Genomic DNA, 20,491 nt, shown 5'->3' with positions numbered 1-20,491 from the left:
CACAAGAACGGTGAGCAAAAATCCCAGAACCACACGGGGGGACCTAGTGAATGACCTGCAGAGAGCTGGGACCAAAGTAACAAAGCCTACCATCAGTAACACACTACGCCGCCAGGGACTCAAATCCTGCAGTGCCAGACGTGTCCCCCTGCTTAAGCCAGTACATGTCCAGGCCCGTCTGAAGTTTGCTAGAGAGCATTTGGATGATCCAGAAGAAGATTGGGAGAATGTCATATGATCAGATGAAACCAAAATATAACTTTTTGGTAAAAACTCAACTCGTCGTGTTTGGAGGACAAAGAATGCTGAGTTGCATCCAAAGAACACCATACCTACTGTGAAGCATGGGGGTGGAAACATCATGCTTTGGGGCTGTTTTTCTGCAAAGGGACCAGGATGACTGATCCGTGTAAAGGAAAGAATGAATGGGGCCATGTATCGTGAGATTTTGAGTGAAAACCTCCTTACACCAGCAAGGGCATTGAAGATGAAACGTGGCTGGGTCTTTCAGCATGACAATGATCCCAAACACACCACCCGGGCAACAAAGGAGTGGCTTCGTAAGAAGCATTTCAAGGTCCTGGAGTGGCCTAGCCAGTCTCCAGATCTCAACCCCATAGAAAATCTTTGGAGGGAGTTGAAAGTCCGTGTTGCCCAGCAACAGCACCAAAACGTCACTGCTCCAGAGGAGATCTGCATGGAGGAATGGGCTAAAAAAGCAGCAACAGTGTGTGAAAACCTTGTGAAGACTTACAGAAAACGTTTGACCTCTGTCATTGCTAACAAAGGGTATATAACAAAGTATTGAGATAAACTTATTTTCCACCATCATTTGCAAAAAATTCATTAAAAATCTTACAATGTGATTTTCTTGATTTTTTTCTTATTTTGTCTGTCATAGTTGAAGTGTACCTATGATGAAAATCACAGGCCTCTCTCATCTTTTTAAGTGGGAGAACTTGCACAATTGGTGGCTGACTAAATACTTTTCTGCCCCACTGTATATGCATATCCTAGCTTCTGGGCCTGAGTAACAGGCAGTTTACTTTGGCCACCTCAGTCATCCGAACTTCCCAATACTGCCCCCTATCCATACAGAAGCTTAAAAAGTTTAGTTTCACATACAACCGTTTTTTTATAGAGTGCCTAGGCTGGGATTCGACCCATACCCTGTCGTCTGAGAGTTCAATGGTTCCCAACTCTACCTGCTGCGCTACCAATCAAGTGCAGTAATTTGAAAAAAATTGAACTAGATTTCTAGGTACGGTGTCTAGTAGAGGTCGGGGTTTGAAAGAAACTTTGAATCGAAGAAAGCACCCGGAACCACGGCGAAATCAATGGGATCTTGCATTTTGCAACGCCCGGTTTGAAAATGCACGTGATCTAATGAAGCTTCGGACGTCATTGACCATGTGATAATGTTACTTTAAAACGATCATTGGTACCTTGTATCGGATCAGTAGTGCTTTCAAAACTGCTTCGGAGGTGCTGTATCATTCGTCCCATCACTAATTAAAAAACACAACCAACGCATTCAACTTCTTATGGATCAGTGTCTCAATAGTTGTCGCTCAATATGCATAACGTGATTAAAACAACTATTTAAGAAAAAAAAAATGGTACAATAAGTGTATTATTTGGGCAGAAAGCTTAAATTCTTGTTAATCTAACTGCATTGTTCAATTTACAGTAGCTATTACAGCGAAAAAATACCATGCTATTATTTGAGGAGTGCACAACAACAAAACCCTTTTTTCACCGTGACAGGTTTGATAGATTCACATTTGAAGGTAAATAATTTACTTACATTCTGAAAACTTGCTCTGATTTGTCATCCTAAGGGTCCCAGAGATAAAATATAGTGTAGTTTTGTTTAATAAAATCATTTTTCATATCCTAAACAGGTCCATATAGTATGCACGATTGATTTTGTATTTCCACTTGTTCAACTTGCAAAGAAAAAAAATCTGTGAAAATCTAACGCTAAACGTTGTTTCAACCAGTCAAATTACGTTCGGATTTATTCCTCAGACACTCTAAAAAGCCTACAAGTAGAGGATGGTAAGTGCTTTACAGCACAATGAGACTTGGGACTTGGGATCAGCAGCAGAATTTTGTGTAGTGTGTGTTCTGAATTCTGTAATTGTAAATAGCGTGTGCATTTAGATGTTTTACTTTGTTTGTGGTTTGTACTGTGTTCACTTATGACATTAGATCAGTGTTAGCTGCTAACTTGGCCATTATCTTAAATATTTCACTTCTGTGTTTGGAGACATTGGATCAGCATTTTTGTCGCGTCTCCTGTTGTACACGTTATGTAGGGAAGCTAATGATCCGTAATGTATGACATTCCTAGGAGTGTGTAAACTTGTATTTTGTATTAGCTTAGCATTTTTGTATGTTTTCTATAGTTATGTTCTTGAAAATGTATCAATTTACCAATTCGGCCACTTGGGTAGATTTGGGCAAATTGTGAAGGACACCTGGGTGACTTCATTCTAAATGTCATGCAGCTTGCTCATTCTTGAAGTTATCAGTCTGAAACTTTGCACATACACTGGTGTCCTCTTGTGGACACCATCTAAATGGTCACCAAAGATGATGGTACAAAAGTATTCTGGAATTTTATTTTACCAGATCTAATGTGTTATATTCTCCTACATTAATTTCCACAAACTTCAAAGTGTTTCCTTTCAAATGGTATGAAGAATATGCATATCCTTACTTCAACGCCTGAGCTACAGGCAGTTAGAGCAAGGCTGCAGGCTTCTGAGCGAAGAGCTATCCCGACACACACTGCGATATGTTTGGAGTTTGCCACAGATTATCCATTATATTGACCAGGAGCCAGTTTCCCAAAAGCATTTTAAGGCTAAATTCATCCAATGACCATAGTAGCCTTAAGATGCTTTTGGGAAAACGGGCCCAGATACTTAAGTGGCTGCTCTAAAATCTTGAAATATATATATATATATATATATATATATATATATATATATATATATATATATATATATATATATATTTGTCATATACACAGGGTGTGTAAACTGTGTAATGAAATGCTTACTTGCAAGCTACCTCAACATAGCCCTTGATCATGACTCTCAGTTCCATTACATTACATGTCACTGGACGAAGGCGTCTTCAGTAGGAGGGAGTTTTGTTAAGAGGCCCGACGCATGGTTTGAACATTAACACGCATTGCTTGAGGTACAGTTTTGCAAGCTTAAGGACTTTATTTATTAAAGTCTGCCAGACGGAAGAGGATATAACAGGCCGTGGCTGAAGTCCTTGGTCATCTTCCAGTGCAGCTGCCTTCACAGGCGGTGATGTAGCGAGACAGGATGCTCTCAATGGTGCATCTGTAGAAGCTGGTGTCATCTGGCATCTTCATCTGGCTACTCTATATCTTCTATGGAAATAAGGGGTAAAGTTTGTAATTATGAGCATAAGATGTAAAATGTAATCAGTGAGCAGATTCGATGTATAGATGGAACATTAAAATAAGTCTCTAACCTTTACCTAACATCGGGCACCACGGGAAAATGTTGTTTAAAGAGTTAGTATTTCCCGAATTTAACTCTCTTCAGATGTTTTCATATCTTATCGATTACAGTCACTTATTAATGTTTTATTACCTCATAAGTCATTCTGAACGTGGTAATTTCTTGTAGTCTGCACAAACCCTTTTTTACTGATGAATCAGCGATACACAAATTGGCAAAATTATTTATTTACTAACTTATTAAACAATTACAGAATACACACTAACATTATAGAGAAAATAGTCTCTAGAAGACTAACAAAAAACAGGACAGTTTGGTTATAACATGGTGGCGAATTCAGAGAGAGGATGGGGGGAGGAAGGAAGGAAGACAAAGGCATTACTCTATTGGACATTGGGAAGCTACGTTCACAAAAATACAACATCTTAAGCACTAATAACTGCTCACTTGGAAAAAGAGAATGCAATTTATGTATTTACAATTGAGCTGTCCTTGATCGTCCAAATCCTTTGGTCACAGAGATGTTGGGTGTACGACTCTGGTTCGGCCACCAGAATTACCATGTCCTTAGGTAGAGTTCCTGGTCGTGGTGATGGGAAGAATGGATACTTCAACGTACCCTGTACAGTAGTTGTAAGAGTCGATCTCGATAGAATAAGGTATTGGCTGAGCCATGTGATAGCCAATGCCTCCTTCTCCACTTGAGCGTACCTTTGCTCTGTGTCGGATAAGCTTCGGGAGATGTAGGCTATTGGACGCCACTCCCTGTTGTCCTGCATCTGTGTGAGGACCGCCCCTAGCCCAAAGGATGATGCATCTGCTGATACTTTTGTTTTAGCGTGGGGACGGTACTGAGCCAGCACTCTCTTTGAGGTCAGGTCTCCTTTGATTTTGTCAAACGCTACCTGTTGCATGTGACCCCATGACCAGTCATTCTCTTTGGCTAGTAAGTCGCTCAGAGGTTTGGTTGTATCTGAGAACTGTGGGAGGAACTTACCCACATATGTGGCCATGCCTAAGAAGGTCCCGACTTCAGCCACATTCTGGGGTATGGTCATATCTGTGATGGCGCTGATCTTCTCCGGGTCCGGCTCTATTCCAGCTGCAATGATTTTGTGTCCCAAGAACAAGACCTCTGAATGTGCAAAAGTGCATTTTTCATTGAGTGTCAGGCCAGTCTCCTGGAGTCGAGTCAGAACTGCTGTAAGCCTTACATCATGTTCTGCTCTGTCCCTTCCGCACACGAGCACATCGTCCGCGTGGACTATGACGCCACTCAGCCCATCCAACAGCTGGGACATGCGTCTTTGGAAATGCTCAGGACCGGAAGCGATTCCAAATGGCAAAACATTAAAACAGTAACGGCCAAACGGTGTTATAAACGTTGTGAGTGCCCTACTCTCTGATGAAAGCGATATCTGCCAGAAACCTAAGCGGGCATCCAGCTTTGTGACAACTTGTAAGGCATCCAACTGAGCCAGTGACTGCTCCACTGATGGTAGTATGTGTCTCTCTCTGCAGAGTGCCTCATTCAAGTTAGTCATGTCCACACAGATCCTTACGTCCCCATTGGCTTTTGGGACCACTACCATCCCTACACACCAGTCTGTGGGACTCTAAATTTTAGACACCGCCCCAATTTCTTCCATCCTCCTCAACTCTTCCTTTACTCTGGCCAATAAAGGGATACTGCTGGGGGTAGTAAGGGCATAAGGGACAGCATCCTCTTTCATGCAGATTTTGTAGTCACCTTCTAACCTTCCTAGACCAGAAAACACTGTGGGGAATTTCTTTTTGAAAACCTCACCTGGGTCCTCCAGTTCGCTCACTCTCTCAATGAGTTGCAATGCTTCAATTGCTGGCAGCCCCAGCAACGGTCTGGCTAGAGAGTCAATGACGAAGACAGGCTGGATGGCACTTTTGTCTTTACTCTCCAGTTTAATCACCAACTGCCCTACCACTGGTAATACCTTATTACTGGGCCTGTACAGTTGTTTGTTTGTAGAGAGCAAAGGGCCATCTCTGCTATAGCTATACAGCCTAGTTGGGATAGCTGTCACTGCTGCCCCAATGTCTAGTTTAAATGACACAACCTCCCCATTGAGTGTAATGTCTGAATGCCAGCCTCATTGTTTTCCTTTACTTCTCCCAGAAAGATGCTGTCCTGCTGTACCTCCTCTGAGACCTCATGCATTTGCTTTAATCGACAGACAGCTGAAAAGTGTCCTCTCCTGTGACATTTCCTGCATTCCGCATCCCTTGCTGGGCAATCTTTCCATCTGTTGAAAGGGGATTTCCCACATTTGCGACAAACACTTAAACTAGCTACTGGTGCTGTCTGTGATTGTTTTCTCCACATCTGTCTCTGTTCTCTGTTCCCCTCTGTTTTTTTAGCTCAGTATGAAAATGCATTTATTTCCTCACTCTCTTCGTTCTACAAGGAGCTGCTGTCGCGCAGCATCGTCTGCTGTCTTTTTACTGTCTCACTCTGCCTAACCTGGTTCTTTGGACAAGGTAAGCTGGGAATCCAACTGTAACTTTTCAGAAAGTGATATATTTCTTATTCCCACTACAATCCGATCTCGGATCAGCTCTTCCCTGAGCGCACCAAACTGACAATGTTCTGCTAGAACAGCTGTGATAAAACTGTCGGTGGTTCATCCTGCTCCTGTTTGCACATATTAAACATAGCTCTCTCAAATATAATGTTGTGTCTCCCTACAAAATGCGTTTCAAAACAGACTTTAACGGCACTGTAGTTAAGTTTCTCTTCCTCAGTCAACGTTGAAGCATTTAATATATCCTCGGCTTCATCACCCATAGAGTAGATCAGTGTATTAACTTAAAATGCCTCCTTTTTTCACGTTTAAGCCTGATGCTACCCTGTAACTTTCAAAGCGCCTGATCCATTTCGGCCAGTTTTGAATGTACATACAAGCAAAATTCTCTGGGGGACTAATGCAAAATCCTTCAGTACTAGCCACTGGCCTGTCCGTGTTTGCGCCAGAGCCAGTTGAACTTGGAGTCGCAAACCCTGAAATCCCGCCAGCTCCTTCCTCTTGCAACATGTTACTTAGAAGTAACTTAGACCTTGCTCGTTAGCTAGCAAAATAATGATATGCTCTATTTTATCTCCAACACTGTGCCCTCCCTGCTTTGAAACAGCCTGAATGTATGATTTACTTGGTATGTCCTTCACGTTTATGTGATTATTAAAACCACTTCTGACACCATGTAGTATGATCTAAAATAAGGACGTGCGACAACGAGGTTCTAGGGACTGCTGAAAAAGAACAAGGATCCATACAGGGCTCTGTTAGCTTACAGAGTTACACCACTGCATCATGGGCCGTCACCTGCAGAGCTCCTGATGGGCAGGAGGCTGCGTTCCTCATTGCCTCTCTCGCCGGCTCAGCTTAAACCCCGATGGCCTAACAGGAAGGCCTTCGCTGAGAGGGACAAACATCTAAAACAAACGCAAACTGGAGACTTTAATCGGAGACACCGTGCTAAGGAGAGGCCAGAGCTGACCGAAGGTCAACGTGTGTGGATTACAAACTCAAAGACACCAGCAATAGTGCTGAGGAAAGAGGAGGCCCCACGCTCCTATGTGGTGGACACAGGCTCAGAAGAGGTACGAAGGAACAAAACACACCTCAGAGGTCTTCCAGATCTACCAGCCACACAGACTGAGGCCACAGAAAATGCACAAAAGGAGGGTGAAGGAGAGAGAATGCTCACAGAGCCACAAGCGCACCCATAAAGGGATGTGAAGCCACCAGAGTGGCTGAAAGACTGTTACGTGAAGAGAAAACATACTGTTGGGGACCATACCCAGCAAAAAGAGACTGTACCTAAGTTAATGTTCATACTGTGTGATTTAATGCTTTCATACTGTTTCAGGATGGGAAGTAGCAGGTTAGAGAATAATACTGGTTTCCAAATTGCATTTCAGTTATGCTTCAGTGGTTATGCATGTTGAGTTCTTATTCATGGGAGAGGGGAAGATGTAGGAGGATGTCCCTTGGGGGTATCCGTACCTAGGTAGGACATGCGAGGGTTAGGTTAATAAACATGCTGGAGCTAGAACCTCGTTGTCGCGCGTCCTTATTTTAGATCATACTACACTAGAAGCACAAGCATTTCGCTACACTCGCATTAACATCTGCTAACCATGTGTATGTGACAAATACATTTTGATTTGATTTAATTATGACAACTTCCTAGGACATCCTCCAGCCTATCCGAGCTCTTGCAGCAGGAACTGACATGTTATCCACCCAATCAAAGGATCAGAGAATTAATTTAGTACTGAAAGCATTAACTACATATAACTAGCACTGCAGTGTATAAAATGTGATGAGTAGTTGACTCAAAGAGAAAGAAAATAGTTGAACAGTTTTGAAAATATTAATTTCTTCCATAATGAAAGAGAAGCAAGAGAGAAAGAGAGATTTTTTTCACACTATAAGTTTGTGTTTCTTACATCTGCATACGGCTAGTTTGTATTTTCTTAGCATGTTGGGCCTAAATTGTGTTAGCCACTAACACTAGTTAGCTAGCTAATAAATGTACTGAGTCTGAGCAAACGTAGCTAGCTGTACCTCCAGATTATGCCAGGGATGGTGTGACCTAAATCAGCATGTTTGTGCAACAGTATCTTCTAAATCAAAGAGGACTATGCAATGCATGAGTACATGAAGTAGCTAAGATAAAACATTAAATGTAGCCAAAGATTATAGGGTCCCCTAGAAAACTCTGACCATCACTTTGGTTCCTACCCTGTCACAATAACTCCTCCCTGGCATTTTCATTCGTTGGCATGTTAAACACTATTCAATGTGCCCACTATTATATTCCAACTATAGAATTAGAATGATCATTATATTTCCATGATTCCAACAGTTTTTCTCTAAATCTCAATTGCAAAATTTGGTTAAAAATAAGGCCTAAATGGTGTGCCCATATCATGCTGCACTTACTTGTTGGTTACAGCTTTTTGATTTGTTGTCGCAACCAGAAATTTCCTTGACTCCCCGTTGTCAGGGGGCGCCAAAGATGCTACTGACACTTGCACCAAATATATTTTTTGAACTAAACCAAGCTAGACCCCAGCCTGTCGTTTCCAATAAAAACGAATTATTCGTAAATTGGCTCTGGCTATGTACTCCGATTTCAGAGCGCTATTGTCTGAGTGTGCCAGAGCGCAGAATAACTGATGAATCGACTAACGCTCAGCACCCGTTTTAGCCAATTAGCTTGGGTGCTTGACTGCGGTTGTGAGGTCAAAACGCTCGGATCAAGCCTACTCCTCAGTTAGATCGTTCAGTGACAGTGTGCGCAGTAAACGCTCTGAATTTACAAATGACAATCTGACAACGCTCTGAATTTACGAAAGCCCTAAACGCACTCTGGCACTCCAGATTTAATTTACGAACACACCCATGGTGAGCAGAGCCAAGCACAAGCTACCAACATCCTATTGGCGAGTTCTAGCATGTCTCTGGCTATTTCCATTAGGGAAAAGCCTATTCTGTGAAGTAAGCGTGTGCAATAACTCAGTTTGCTTTTGCAATCCTTCTAAACAACGCGATTTTAAAAAACGATTGCAAAGGGTAAAGTCTACAAAACTTAGTCCACTCTGTTCATAACGGAATTTCGGACAAAAAATTCATCCTTCTGCCGCTGCCCGCAAGTGGGCTTCCTCTCGCTACCATATTTGTGAGTGGCAACTTCAAGCACATTTACACATCCGGTTAAAAATCTGTCTCATTGTTCTATCTGTGCGTTTCAAGAGTGAAAGTAAGAGCAGTACAGACAGACAGATCAAGTTAAAATAATACGACTTTGATCTGGTATTTGACGACCCTCTCATCTAAACCTGCTGTTTGTGACTACTTGGTTTATTTTCTGTCTTGGTTGACATCGTGACAATATTGTGCGGTAAGTAGCTAAACGAATTGATATTCTTGAATTGCACATCTTTTTCTTGCCTCAGCCACAATCGGTGTAATTAACTATGTATTTCAGTAGCAGGTGATCCTGTCTGTGTTACTTTGCAGCGTCAGTCAAATACAGTCAGTCAATGAACTCGTAAATTCATGCAGATTATTATTGTTAAACCAATCAATATTTGCATTGTGTAATGCAATTAGACCTTTACTTTATCAGATAATTGTGTATTGTTGTGAAAAGAAAGAACTGTTGTGACAGTAACCAATAAAAACGAATAGATACATTTATTTTTGTCAGAGCGAGAGTGTTGATTGATTATGCCTTGAATGTTATCCCCGACCAACGGGCTGTTTATACTTTCACTTTCTGATTACTGGAAGAGCAGTACAGACAGACAGATCAAGTTAAGATAATACGACTTTGATCTGGTATTTGACGACCCTCTCATCTAAACCTGCTGTTTGTGACTACTTTGTTTATTTTCTGTCTTGGTTGACATCGTGACAATATTGTGCGGTAAGTAGCTAAACGAATTGATATTCTTGAATTGCACATATTTTTCTTGCCTCAGCCAATTACATCGATTGTGGCTATGTATTTTAATAACAAGTGAAGCTTTCTGTGTTGCTTTGCATGGTCAGTGAAATAGTAAGTCAATGAACTCACAAATTCATGTAGATTATTATGGTAAAACCAATCAATATTTGCATTGTGTAATGCAATTCGAACATTTTGTATTGTTGTGACAAGAATGAGCTGTTGTGAAAGTAACCAATAAAAACGAATAGATCAATTATTTTTGTCAGAGCAAAAGAGTGTTGGCTGAATATGCGTTGAACGTTATCCCCGACCAACGGGCTGTGGACACTTTCACTTTCTGATTACCCGAAATCATGAGGATGTTTCAAGCGTGAAAGTAGAAGCAGTACAGACATGTTTACATAACATGTTCATAAGATAATACCACTTTTGATCTGGTATTTGACGACCCTCTCATCCAAACCTGACGTTGGGACTAGTTTGTTTATTTTCTCTGTTGATTGACATCGAGAGAGTATTGTGCAGGTAAACAAATTTATATTATTAAATTGGGCATATTTTTCTTGCCCCAACCACAATGTAATTAGGCTATGTACTGTATTTCCATGTATGGGTAGCTGCAGCACAATATGACAATCTGGAGTATTGGCGAGTGGGTGTGTCGAAAGGAGTGTGTGTGTGTGTATGGAAATCAAGTCAGCTAGTTGGGCAGATTTGTTGCTACTCAAAACCGTCAGTCATGGGTGGGCGTGGGAGGGCATAGGCCCACCCTCTTGGGAGCCGAGCTCACCCACGGGGGGGCCAGGCCCAGCCAATCAGAATTCGTTTTTTTTTTTCCCACAAAAGGGCTTTATTACAGACAGAAATACTCCTGTTTCATCAGCTGTCCGGGTGGCTGATCAGATGATCCCGCAGGTGTAGAAACCAGATGTGGACGTCCAGGGCTATTGTGGTTACACGTGGTCTGCGGTTGTGACGTACTGCCAAATTCTCTAAAATGACGTTGGAGGCAGCTTATGATAAAGAAATTAACATACAATTATCTGGCAACAGCTCTGGTGGACATTCCTGCAGTGAGCATACCAATTGCATGCTCCCTCAAAACTTGAGACATTTTGTGGCATTGTGTTGTGTGACAAAACTGCACATTTTAGAGTGGCCATTTATTGTGCGAAGAACGAGGTGCACCTGTGTAATGATCATGCTGTTTAATTAGCTTCTCTATATGCCATACCTGTCAGGTGGATGGAATATATTGGCAAAGGAGAAATGCTCACTAACAAGGATGTAAAATTGGAGAGAAATTAGCTTTTTGTGCATATGGAAAATTTCTGGTATCTTTTATTTCAGCTCATAAAACATGGGACGGACACTTTACATTTTTGTTCAGTGGATGTCGCATTGATACATACATACATACATACATACATACAGTGGGGCCAAAAAGTATTTAGTCAGCCACCAATTGTGCAAGTTCTCCCACTTAAAAAGACGAGGCCTGTAATGTTCATCATAGGTACACTTCAACTATGACAGACAAAATGAGAAAAAAAATCCAGAAAATCTCATTGTAGGATTTTTTATTTATTTATCTGCAAATTATGGTGGAAAATAAGTATTTGGTCAATAACAAAAGTTTATCTCAAAACTTTGTTATATACCCTTTGTTGGCAATGACAGAGGTCAAACGTTTTCTGTATGTCTCCACAAGGTTTTCACACACTGTTGCTGGTATTTTGGCCCATTCCTCCATGCAGATCTCCTCTAGAGCAGTGATGTTTGGGGGCTGTTGCTGGGCAACACAGACTTTCAACTCCCTCCAAAGATTTTCTATGGGGTTGAGATCTGGAGACTGGCTAGGCCACTCCAGGACCTTGAAATGCTTCTTACAAAGCCACTCCTTCGTTGCCCGGGCGGTGTGTTTGGGATCATTGTCATGCTGAAAGACCCAGCCACGTTTCATCTTCAATGCCCTTGCTGATGGAAGGAGGTTTTTACTCAAAATCTCACGATACATGGCCCCATTCATTCTTTCCTTTACACGGATCAGTCGTCCAGGTCCCTTTGCAGAAAAACAGCCCCAAAGCATGATGTTTCCACCCCCATGCTTCACAGTAGGTATGGTGTTCTTTGGATGCAACTCAGCATTCTTTGTCCTCCAAACACGACGATTTGAGTTTTTACCAAAAAGTTATATTTTGGTTTCATCTGACCATATGACATTCTCCCAATCTTCTTCTGGATCATCCAAATGCTCTCTAGCAAACTTCAGACGGGCCTGGACATGTACTGGCTTAAGCAGGGGGACACGTCTGGCACTGCAGGATTTGAGTCCCTGGCGGCGTAGTGTGTTACTGATGGTAGGCTTTGTTACTTTGGTCCCAGCTCTCTGCAGGTCATTCACTAGGTCCCCCCGTGTGGTTCTGGGATTTTTGCTCACCGTTCTTGTGACCATTTTGACCCCACGGGGTGAGATCTTGCGTGGAGCCCCAGATCGAGGGAGATTATCAGTGGTCTTGTATGTCTTCCATTTCCTAATAATTGCTCCCACAGTTGATTTCTTCAAACCAAGCTACTTACCTATTGCAGATTCAGTCTTCCCAGCCTGGTGCAGGTCTAAAATTTTGTTTTTGGTGTCCTTTGACAGCTCTTTGGTCTTGGCCATAGTGGAGTTTGGAGTGTGACTGTTTGAGGTTGTGGACAGGTGTCTTTTATACTGATAACAAGTTCAAACAGGTGCCATTAATACAGGTAACGAGTGGAGGACAGAGGAGCCTCTTAAAGAAGAAGTTACAGGTCTGTGAGAGCCAGAAATCTTGCTTGTTTGTAGGTGACCAAATACTTATTTTCCACCATAATTTGCAAATAAATTCATAAAAAATCATACAATGTGATTTTCTGTCATAGTTGAAGTGTACCTATGATGAACATTACAGGCCTCTCTCATCTTTTTAAGTGGGAGAACTTGCACAATTGGTGGCTGACTAAATACTTTTTTGCCCCACTGTACATACATACATACATACATACATACAGTTGAAGTCGGAAGTTTACATACACTTACGTTGGAGTCATTAACTTGTTTTTCAACCACTCCACAAATTTCTTGTTAATAACGCCTGAAGGTATATCGGTCATCTGTACAAACAATAGTACGTAAGTATAAACACCTTGGAACCACGCAGCCGTCATAGCGCTCAGGAAGGAGACGCGTTCTGTCTCCTAGAGATGATCATACCTTGGTGCGAAAAGTGTAAATCAATCCCAGAACAACAGCAAAGGACCTTGTGAAGATGCTGAGGAAACAGGTAGAAAATTATCTATATCCACAGTAAAACGAGTCCTATAATGACATTACCTGAAAGGTTGCTCAGCAAGGAAGAAGCCACTGCTCCAAAACCGCCATAAAAAAGAGAAACGGTTTGCAACTGCACATGGGGACAAATAGCGTACTTTTTGGAGACATGTCTTCTGGTCTGATGAAACAAAAATAGAACTGTTTGGCCATAATGACCATCGTTATGTTTGGAGGAAAAAGTGTGAGGCTTGCAAGCCGAAGAACACCATCTCAACCGTGAAGCACGGGGGCGGCAGGGAAGCCAAGTGGTTAGAGCGTTGGACTAGTAACCGGAAGGTTGCAAGTTCAAACCCCCGAGCTGACATGGTACAAATCTGTCGTTCTGCCCTTGAACAGGCAGTTAAACCACTAGGCCGTCATTGAAAATAAGAATTTGTTCTTAACTGACTTGCCTAGTTAAATAAAGGTAAAACAATTCAATAAAAAAAATGTTGTGGGGGTGCTTTGTTGCAGGAGGGACTGGTGCACTTCACAAAATAGATGGCATCATGAGGGTGGAAAATTATCTGGATATATTGAAGCAACATCTCAAGACATCAGTCAGGAAGTTGAAGCTTGGTCGCAAATGGGTCTTCCAAATAGACAATGACCCCAAGCATACTTCCAAAGTTGTGGCAAAATGTCTTAAGGACAACAAGTCAAGATATTGGAGTGGACATCACAAAGCCCTGACCTCAATCCTATAGAACATTTGTGGGCAGAACTAAAAAGGTGAGCAAGGAGGCCTACAATCCTGAATCAGTTACACCAGCTCTGTCAGGAGGAATGGGCCAAAATTCACCGAAATTATTGTGGGAAGCTTGTGGAAGGCTACCCGAAACGTTTGACCCAAGTTAAACAATTTAAAGGCAATTCTACTAAATACTAATTGAGTGTATGTAAACCTCTTACCCACTGGGAATGTGATGCAAGAAATAAAAGGTTAAATAAATAATTCTCTCCACTTTTATTCTGACATTTCACATTCTTAAAATAAAGTGGTGCTCCTAACTGACCTAAGACAGGGAATTTCCGACTTCAACTCTACATAAGGTCTACTACTCATTGGGGAGGTCTTTTACTCAATGGGGAGGGCATGAACGACAACAATACCGGGACACAGTACCCTTGCTCCCGCTTGACTGACAACTGCTGTCCTGCAACGGCATGGGAAGTAGCTACCTAGTAGCCAATGTCAGGGGTGAACATCACAGTAATCACACACATACAACACATGAAGCAACTGTAGACCCCATCGTCAATACCTTTAATAAGTAACTTTTAAATATGACTCAGACTCATCATCTGGCTTGAAAACAGAAGTCCAAACTATATCTCAATGTAAGGTAGTTGCGTAATAAGAAATGGAAGAAAAAAAACTCACAAGTTCAATCAAAACTCCTTTCGACACACCCATTTCTTTCGACACACCCACTCCTTTCGACATGCTCACTACTTTCCTTTCGACACCCCCACTCGCCCATTTTGATTTGGTCGCCATGTTGGGATACAGCTACCCTCTTGTCTGTATTTCAGTAACAGGTGATCCTGTCTGTGTCGCTCTGCAGGGTCAGTGAAATACAGTCAGTCATGAACAATAAGGAGGTAAAGATGCTGCAAATGTTCAAAGACCTCTTTCCTAGTTTGTTATTCATTTTCTTCTATAGATATGTTATTGGCATTAGGGATATTTGCAGATGGAAATCTTAGCACCATTAAGTAGGCCTCAAGAGGACCTCTTGTCAGATGCAAGGGGCAACTACTCAGCCACACGAGGCGAGCCAAACACACTTCCTACAGACGTTAACAAAGGCCCTAACATTCAAGAATCAATTCAAGATGTAAACAAACTTCCCACAGACAGCGAGAATTTACTTACCCTTTCTTTCTAAAATTGTCTGCCTAAATTGTTGCCACCCCTATTACTAGCCTGTTCAATCTCTCTTTCGTGTCGTCTGAGATTCCCAAAGATTGGAAAGTAGCTGCGGTCATCACCCTCTTCAAAGGGGGGGACACTCGACCCAAACTGCTACAGACCTATATCTATCCTACTCTGCCTTTCTAAGGTCTTTGAAAGCCAAGTCAACAAACAGATTACCGACCATTTTGAATCCCACCATACCTTCTCCGCTATGCAATCTGGTTTCAGAGCTGGTTATGGGTGCACCTCAGCCACGCTCAAGGTCCTAAACAATATCTTGACCGCCATCGATAAGAAACAATACTGTGCAGCCGTATTCATTGACCTGGCCAAAGCTTTCGACTCTGTCAATCCCCACATCCTCATCGGCAGACTCGACAGCCTTGGTTTCTCAAATGATTGCCTCGCCTGGTTCACCAACTACTTCTTTGATAGAGTTCAGTGTGTCAAATCGGAGGATCTGTTGTCCGGGCCTCTGGCAGTCTCTATGGGGGTGCCACAGGGTTAAATTATTGGACCGACTCTCTTCCCTGTATACATCAATGATGTCGCTCTTGCTGCTGGTGAGTCTCTGATCCACCTCTACGCAGACAACACAATTCTGTATACCTCTGGCCCTTCTTTGGACACTGTGTTAACAACCCTTCAGGCAAGCTTCAATGCCTACAACTCTCCTTCCGTGGCCTCCAATTGCTCTTAAATACAAGTTAAACTAAATGCATGCTCTTCAACCGATTGCTGCCTGCACCTGCCCGCCTGTCCAACATCACTACTCTGGAAGGTTCTGACTTAGAATATGTGGACAACTACAAATACCTAGGTGTCTGGTTAGACTGGAAACTCTCCTTCCAGACTCACATCAAACATATCCAATCCAAAGTTAAATCTAGAATTGGCTTCCTATTTCGCAACAAAGCATCCTTCACTCATGCTGCCAAACATACCCTTGTAAAACTGACCATCCTACCAATCCTCGACTTCGGCGATGTCATTTACAAAATAGCCTCCAATACCCTACTCAATAAATTGGATGCAGTCTATCACAGTGCCATCCGTTTTGTCACCAAAGCCCCATATACTCCCCACCACTGCGACCTGTACGCTCTCGTTGGCTGGCCCTCGCTTCATACTCGTCGCCAAACCCACTGGCTCCAGGTCATCTACAAGACCCTGCTAGGTAAAGTCCCCCCTTATCTCAGCTCACTGGTCATCATAGCAGCACCCACCTGTAGTACGTGCTCCAGCAGGTATATCTCTCTGGTCACCCCCAAAACCAATTCTTCCTTTGGCCGCCTCTCCTTCCAGTTCTCTGCTGCCAATGACTGGAACAAACTACAAAAATTTCTGAAACTGGAAACACTTATCTCCCTCAATAGCTTTAAGAACCAGCTGTCAGAGCAGCTCACAGATTACTGCACCTGTACATAGCCCATCTATAATTTAGCCCAAACAACTACCTCTCCCCCTACTGTATTTATTTATTTAATTATTTTGCTCCTTTGCACCCCATTATTTCTATCTCTACTTTGCACATTCATCCACTGCAAATCTACCATTCCATTGTTTTTACTTGCTATATTGTATTTACTTCGCCACCATGGCCTTTTTTTTAGCCTTTACCTCCTCTCACTTAATTTACTCACATTGTATATAGACTTATTTTTCTACTGTATTATTGACTGTATGTTTGTTTTACTCCATGTGTAACTCTGTGTTGTTGTATGTGTCGAACTGCTTTGCTTTATCTTGGCCAGGTCGCAATTGTAAATGAGAACTTGTTCTCAACTGTCCTACCTGGTTAAATAAAGTTTCATTACAAGACATTTTTCCATAATTAGCTAAAAATCACTAAAAATCACATTTGGTGTGTCATTCGATTTTGAATCATGTGCATTCAAAATCGAATGACACACCAAATGTGATTTTTATTTCTATTAGCTAGTGCTGAGTGTTAAAGTGTGTTTATTCAATGTGGGGAATGCAGATGACATGGAGACCTATGAGCAGAATAACATCCAGGTACTGCATGTGTAGCATATACTCTCATTTCAAACTTTGATTCTTGTCAGCTGATATTACCAACTGTACAATTAAATTAGATAATTGACATTAATTCAATTTTAAATATGCGGCGTTAATAAGGGTGACGTCATCATGCAATAAAGCATTGTAATCTTATAAATTGTTTATAATACAATCTGGTGTGATTTCTGAACTTTTCTCTCTGTTGCAGCAGGAACCTCCAAAAGGTATGCCTACTGTGAAATCAAACATATATTTTGCAGTATCTGGGTCCCAATTAACTTGTGGTAACTGCCTGTAGCAGGATATCAAAGAGTCCTGAGATCAGTATTGCAATCATCTTCTATTTATTTAACATTTCAACATTTCAGGGGAATAGGAACAATGGGCATCTTGGCAAAAAAAGGTTGTCTGATAACAATAGGGCTGCTACCTATCAGTTTGTGCTGTTCGTGGTGCTGTCCATGGTACAGAACTTTTGCACGCCCATACACTGAAAAAAATGAAGGTTCTTTAATGGTTCTTCCTCAGCTCTTAAGGTTTCTTGGAGAACTCTTGCCCAAGAATAACCTTGCATCAACAGTTCTTCAGAATTCTAAAAGATTCTTTAAATGTATAGAAAGCCTGCAGATGTGTCCCTTTCATAGCACACAGCAAATTGACCAGTGTTGATTTGTCAGTGTAACATTTCTAGTGTCGATGCAATAATTAAATTAACAATTAAATTAACACTCAGTGGTGTAAAATAACCCCACTGTTGGTGTTAATAGCCAGCATTGAACCAAAACCATGCCCATTATTATCATATTTCCCAGCATGCTCTTTTGCAGGTAGATTTTTAGAATAGTTTGTTTTAATATCTATGTTTTTGCATGTACAGTACCAGTCAAAAGTTTGGACACACCTTCTCATTCCAGGGTTTTCCTTATTTCTTACTATTTTCTACATTGTAGAATAATAGAGAAGACATGAAAACTATGAAGTAACACATATTGAATCATGTAGTAACCATAAAAGTGTTAAACAAATCAATATATTTTACATTTGAGATTCTTCAAAGTAGCCACCCTTTGCCTTGATGACAGTTTTGCACACTCTTGGAATTCTTTCAACCAGCTTTATTCTTTCAACCACATCACATGATTTCTGCCGCAAGCTCTGGACCATTACACCGGATCATCGCAGCTAGCTAGCTGTAATTGAGTGGCTACTGTTAGCTAACGCCTCTGTCCCGAAGCAAGCACGAGTTAGCCTTGAGCTAGGCCCATATACCAGCTAACTTCTTGGGCTACAATACCTCTTTTGCCAACTGGCCTGGACCCTTTATTGTCAACACGGAGCCCCAGCCTATCCATCATGACTGGTCTGCCAATGTAATCGTCCAGTGTGGTTTCAACAGGCTTTTCCACTGCGATGTCGCCGAAGACCGATCTGCTAGCCCCGGCCCGCTAACTCTCATTTGTTGACTTCTGTAACCGTAAAAGCCTTTGTTTCAGCACACTCCGCCAACCCTGATGTCCTAGCCGTGTCTGAAACCTGGCTTAGGAAGGTCACCAAAATTGCTGAAATTTCCATCCCCAACTACAACATTTTCCGTCAAGATAGAACTGCCAAATGGGGCGGAGTCGCAATCAACTGCTGAGATAGCCTGCCGAGTTCTGTCATACCATCCAGGTCTGCGCCAAAACAGTTTGAGATTCAATCTTTAAAAATCCACCTTTCCAGAAGTAAGTCTCTCACTGTTGCCGCTTGTTATAGACCCCCCTCAGCCTCCAGCTGTGCCCTGGACACCATATGTGAATTGATTGCCCCCCATTTATCTTCAGAGTTCGTACTGTTAGGTGACCTAAACGGGGATATGCTTAACATCCCGGCCATCCTACAATCTAAGATAGATGCCCTCAATCTCACACAAATGATCAAGGAACCTATCATGGACAACCCTAAATCCGTAAACACGGGCAACCTCATAGATATTACCCTGGCCAACTTGCCCTCTAAATACACCTTTTCTGTCTTCAACCAGGATCTCAGCAATAACTGCCTCATTGCCTGCGTCCGTAATGGGTCTGCGGTCAAACGACCACCCCTCATCAATGTCAAATGCTCCCTAAAACACTTCAGCAAGCAGGCCTTTCTAATCGACCTGGCCCGGGTGTCCTGGAAGGATATTGACCTCATCACGTCAGTAGAGGATGCCTGGTTATTCTTTAAAAGTGCTTTCCTCACCATCTTAAATAAGCATGCCCCATTCAAAAAATGTAGAACTAAGAACAGATATAGCCCTTGGGTCACTCCAGACTTGACTGCCCTTGACCAGCACAAAAACATCCTGTGGCATACTGCATTAGCATCGAATAGCCCCTGTAATATGCAACTTTTTAGGGAAGTTAGGAACCAATATACTCAGTCAGATAGGAAAGCAAAGGCTAGCTTTTTCAAACAGAAATGTGCATCTTTTAGCACAAATTCTAAAAAGTTTTGGGACACTGTAAAGTCCATAGAGAATAAGAGCACCTCCTCCCAGCTGCCCACTGCACTGAGGCTAGGAAACAACAAGCATTTTTCTACGATTGGCCATGCTTTCCACCTGGCTACCCTGGCCAACAGCTCTGCATCCCCCGCAGCAACTTGCCCAAGCTCCCCTCCTGCTTCTCCTTCACCCAAATCTAGATAGCTGATGTTCTGAAAGAGTTGCAAAATCTGGACCCCTACAAAATCAGCTGGGCTAGACAATCTAGACCCTCTCTTTCTAAAATTATCCGCCGCAATTGTTTCAACCCCTATTACTAGCCTGTTCAACCTCTCTTTCGTATCGTCTGAGATCCCTAAAGATTAGAATGCTGCCGCGGTCATCCCCCTCTTCAAAGGGGAGACACTCTAGAACCAAACTGTTACAGACCCATATCTATCCTGCCCTGTCTTCGAAAGCCAAGTTAACAAACAGATCATCGGCAATTTTGGATCCCACCGTACCTTCTCCGCTATGCAATCTGGTTTCCGAGCTGGTCATGGGTGCACTTCAGCCACGCTCAAGGTCCTAAACGATATCATAACCGTCATCAATAAAAGACAGTACTGTGCAGCTGTCTTCATCGACCTGGCTAAGGCTTTCGACTCTGTCAATCACTGCATTATTTTCGGCAGACTCAGTAGCCTTGGTTTCTCAAATGACGGCCTCGCCTGGTTCACCAACTACTTCTCAGA

The 20,491-nt window shown here is 42.2% G+C and overlaps 1 protein-coding gene across 4 annotated transcripts in view; it reads left to right on the top strand.

Annotated features, from left to right (window-relative positions):
- The first annotated feature begins 9,208 nt into the window (after window positions 1–9,208).
- LOC110529643 overlaps window positions 9,209–20,491 on the top strand; it is a 44,174-nt gene continuing 32,891 nt past the window's right edge. Inside the window, exons 1-3 of one of the 4 annotated variants that reach the window (XM_036985066.1) lie at window positions 9,209–9,980; window positions 14,910–14,946; window positions 17,496–17,511. In XM_036985066.1, coding sequence (XP_036840961.1) covers window positions 14,932–14,946; window positions 17,496–17,511 — 31 coding nt within the window. In that variant the 5' untranslated portion in view covers window positions 9,209–9,980; window positions 14,910–14,931. Of the gene's footprint in view, window positions 9,981–14,909; window positions 14,947–17,236; window positions 17,282–17,495; window positions 17,512–20,491 lie in introns of those variants that run through there. The other 3 variants (XM_036985064.1, XM_036985065.1, XM_036985068.1) reach the window with 3 other exon arrangements.

This window comes from Oncorhynchus mykiss, chromosome 8 (assembly GCF_013265735.2).
Source record: "Oncorhynchus mykiss isolate Arlee chromosome 8, USDA_OmykA_1.1, whole genome shotgun sequence".
NCBI classification, from domain to species: Eukaryota; Metazoa; Chordata; class Actinopteri; order Salmoniformes; family Salmonidae; genus Oncorhynchus; species Oncorhynchus mykiss.
This window is presented reverse-complemented; position numbering and strand designations above follow the sequence as displayed.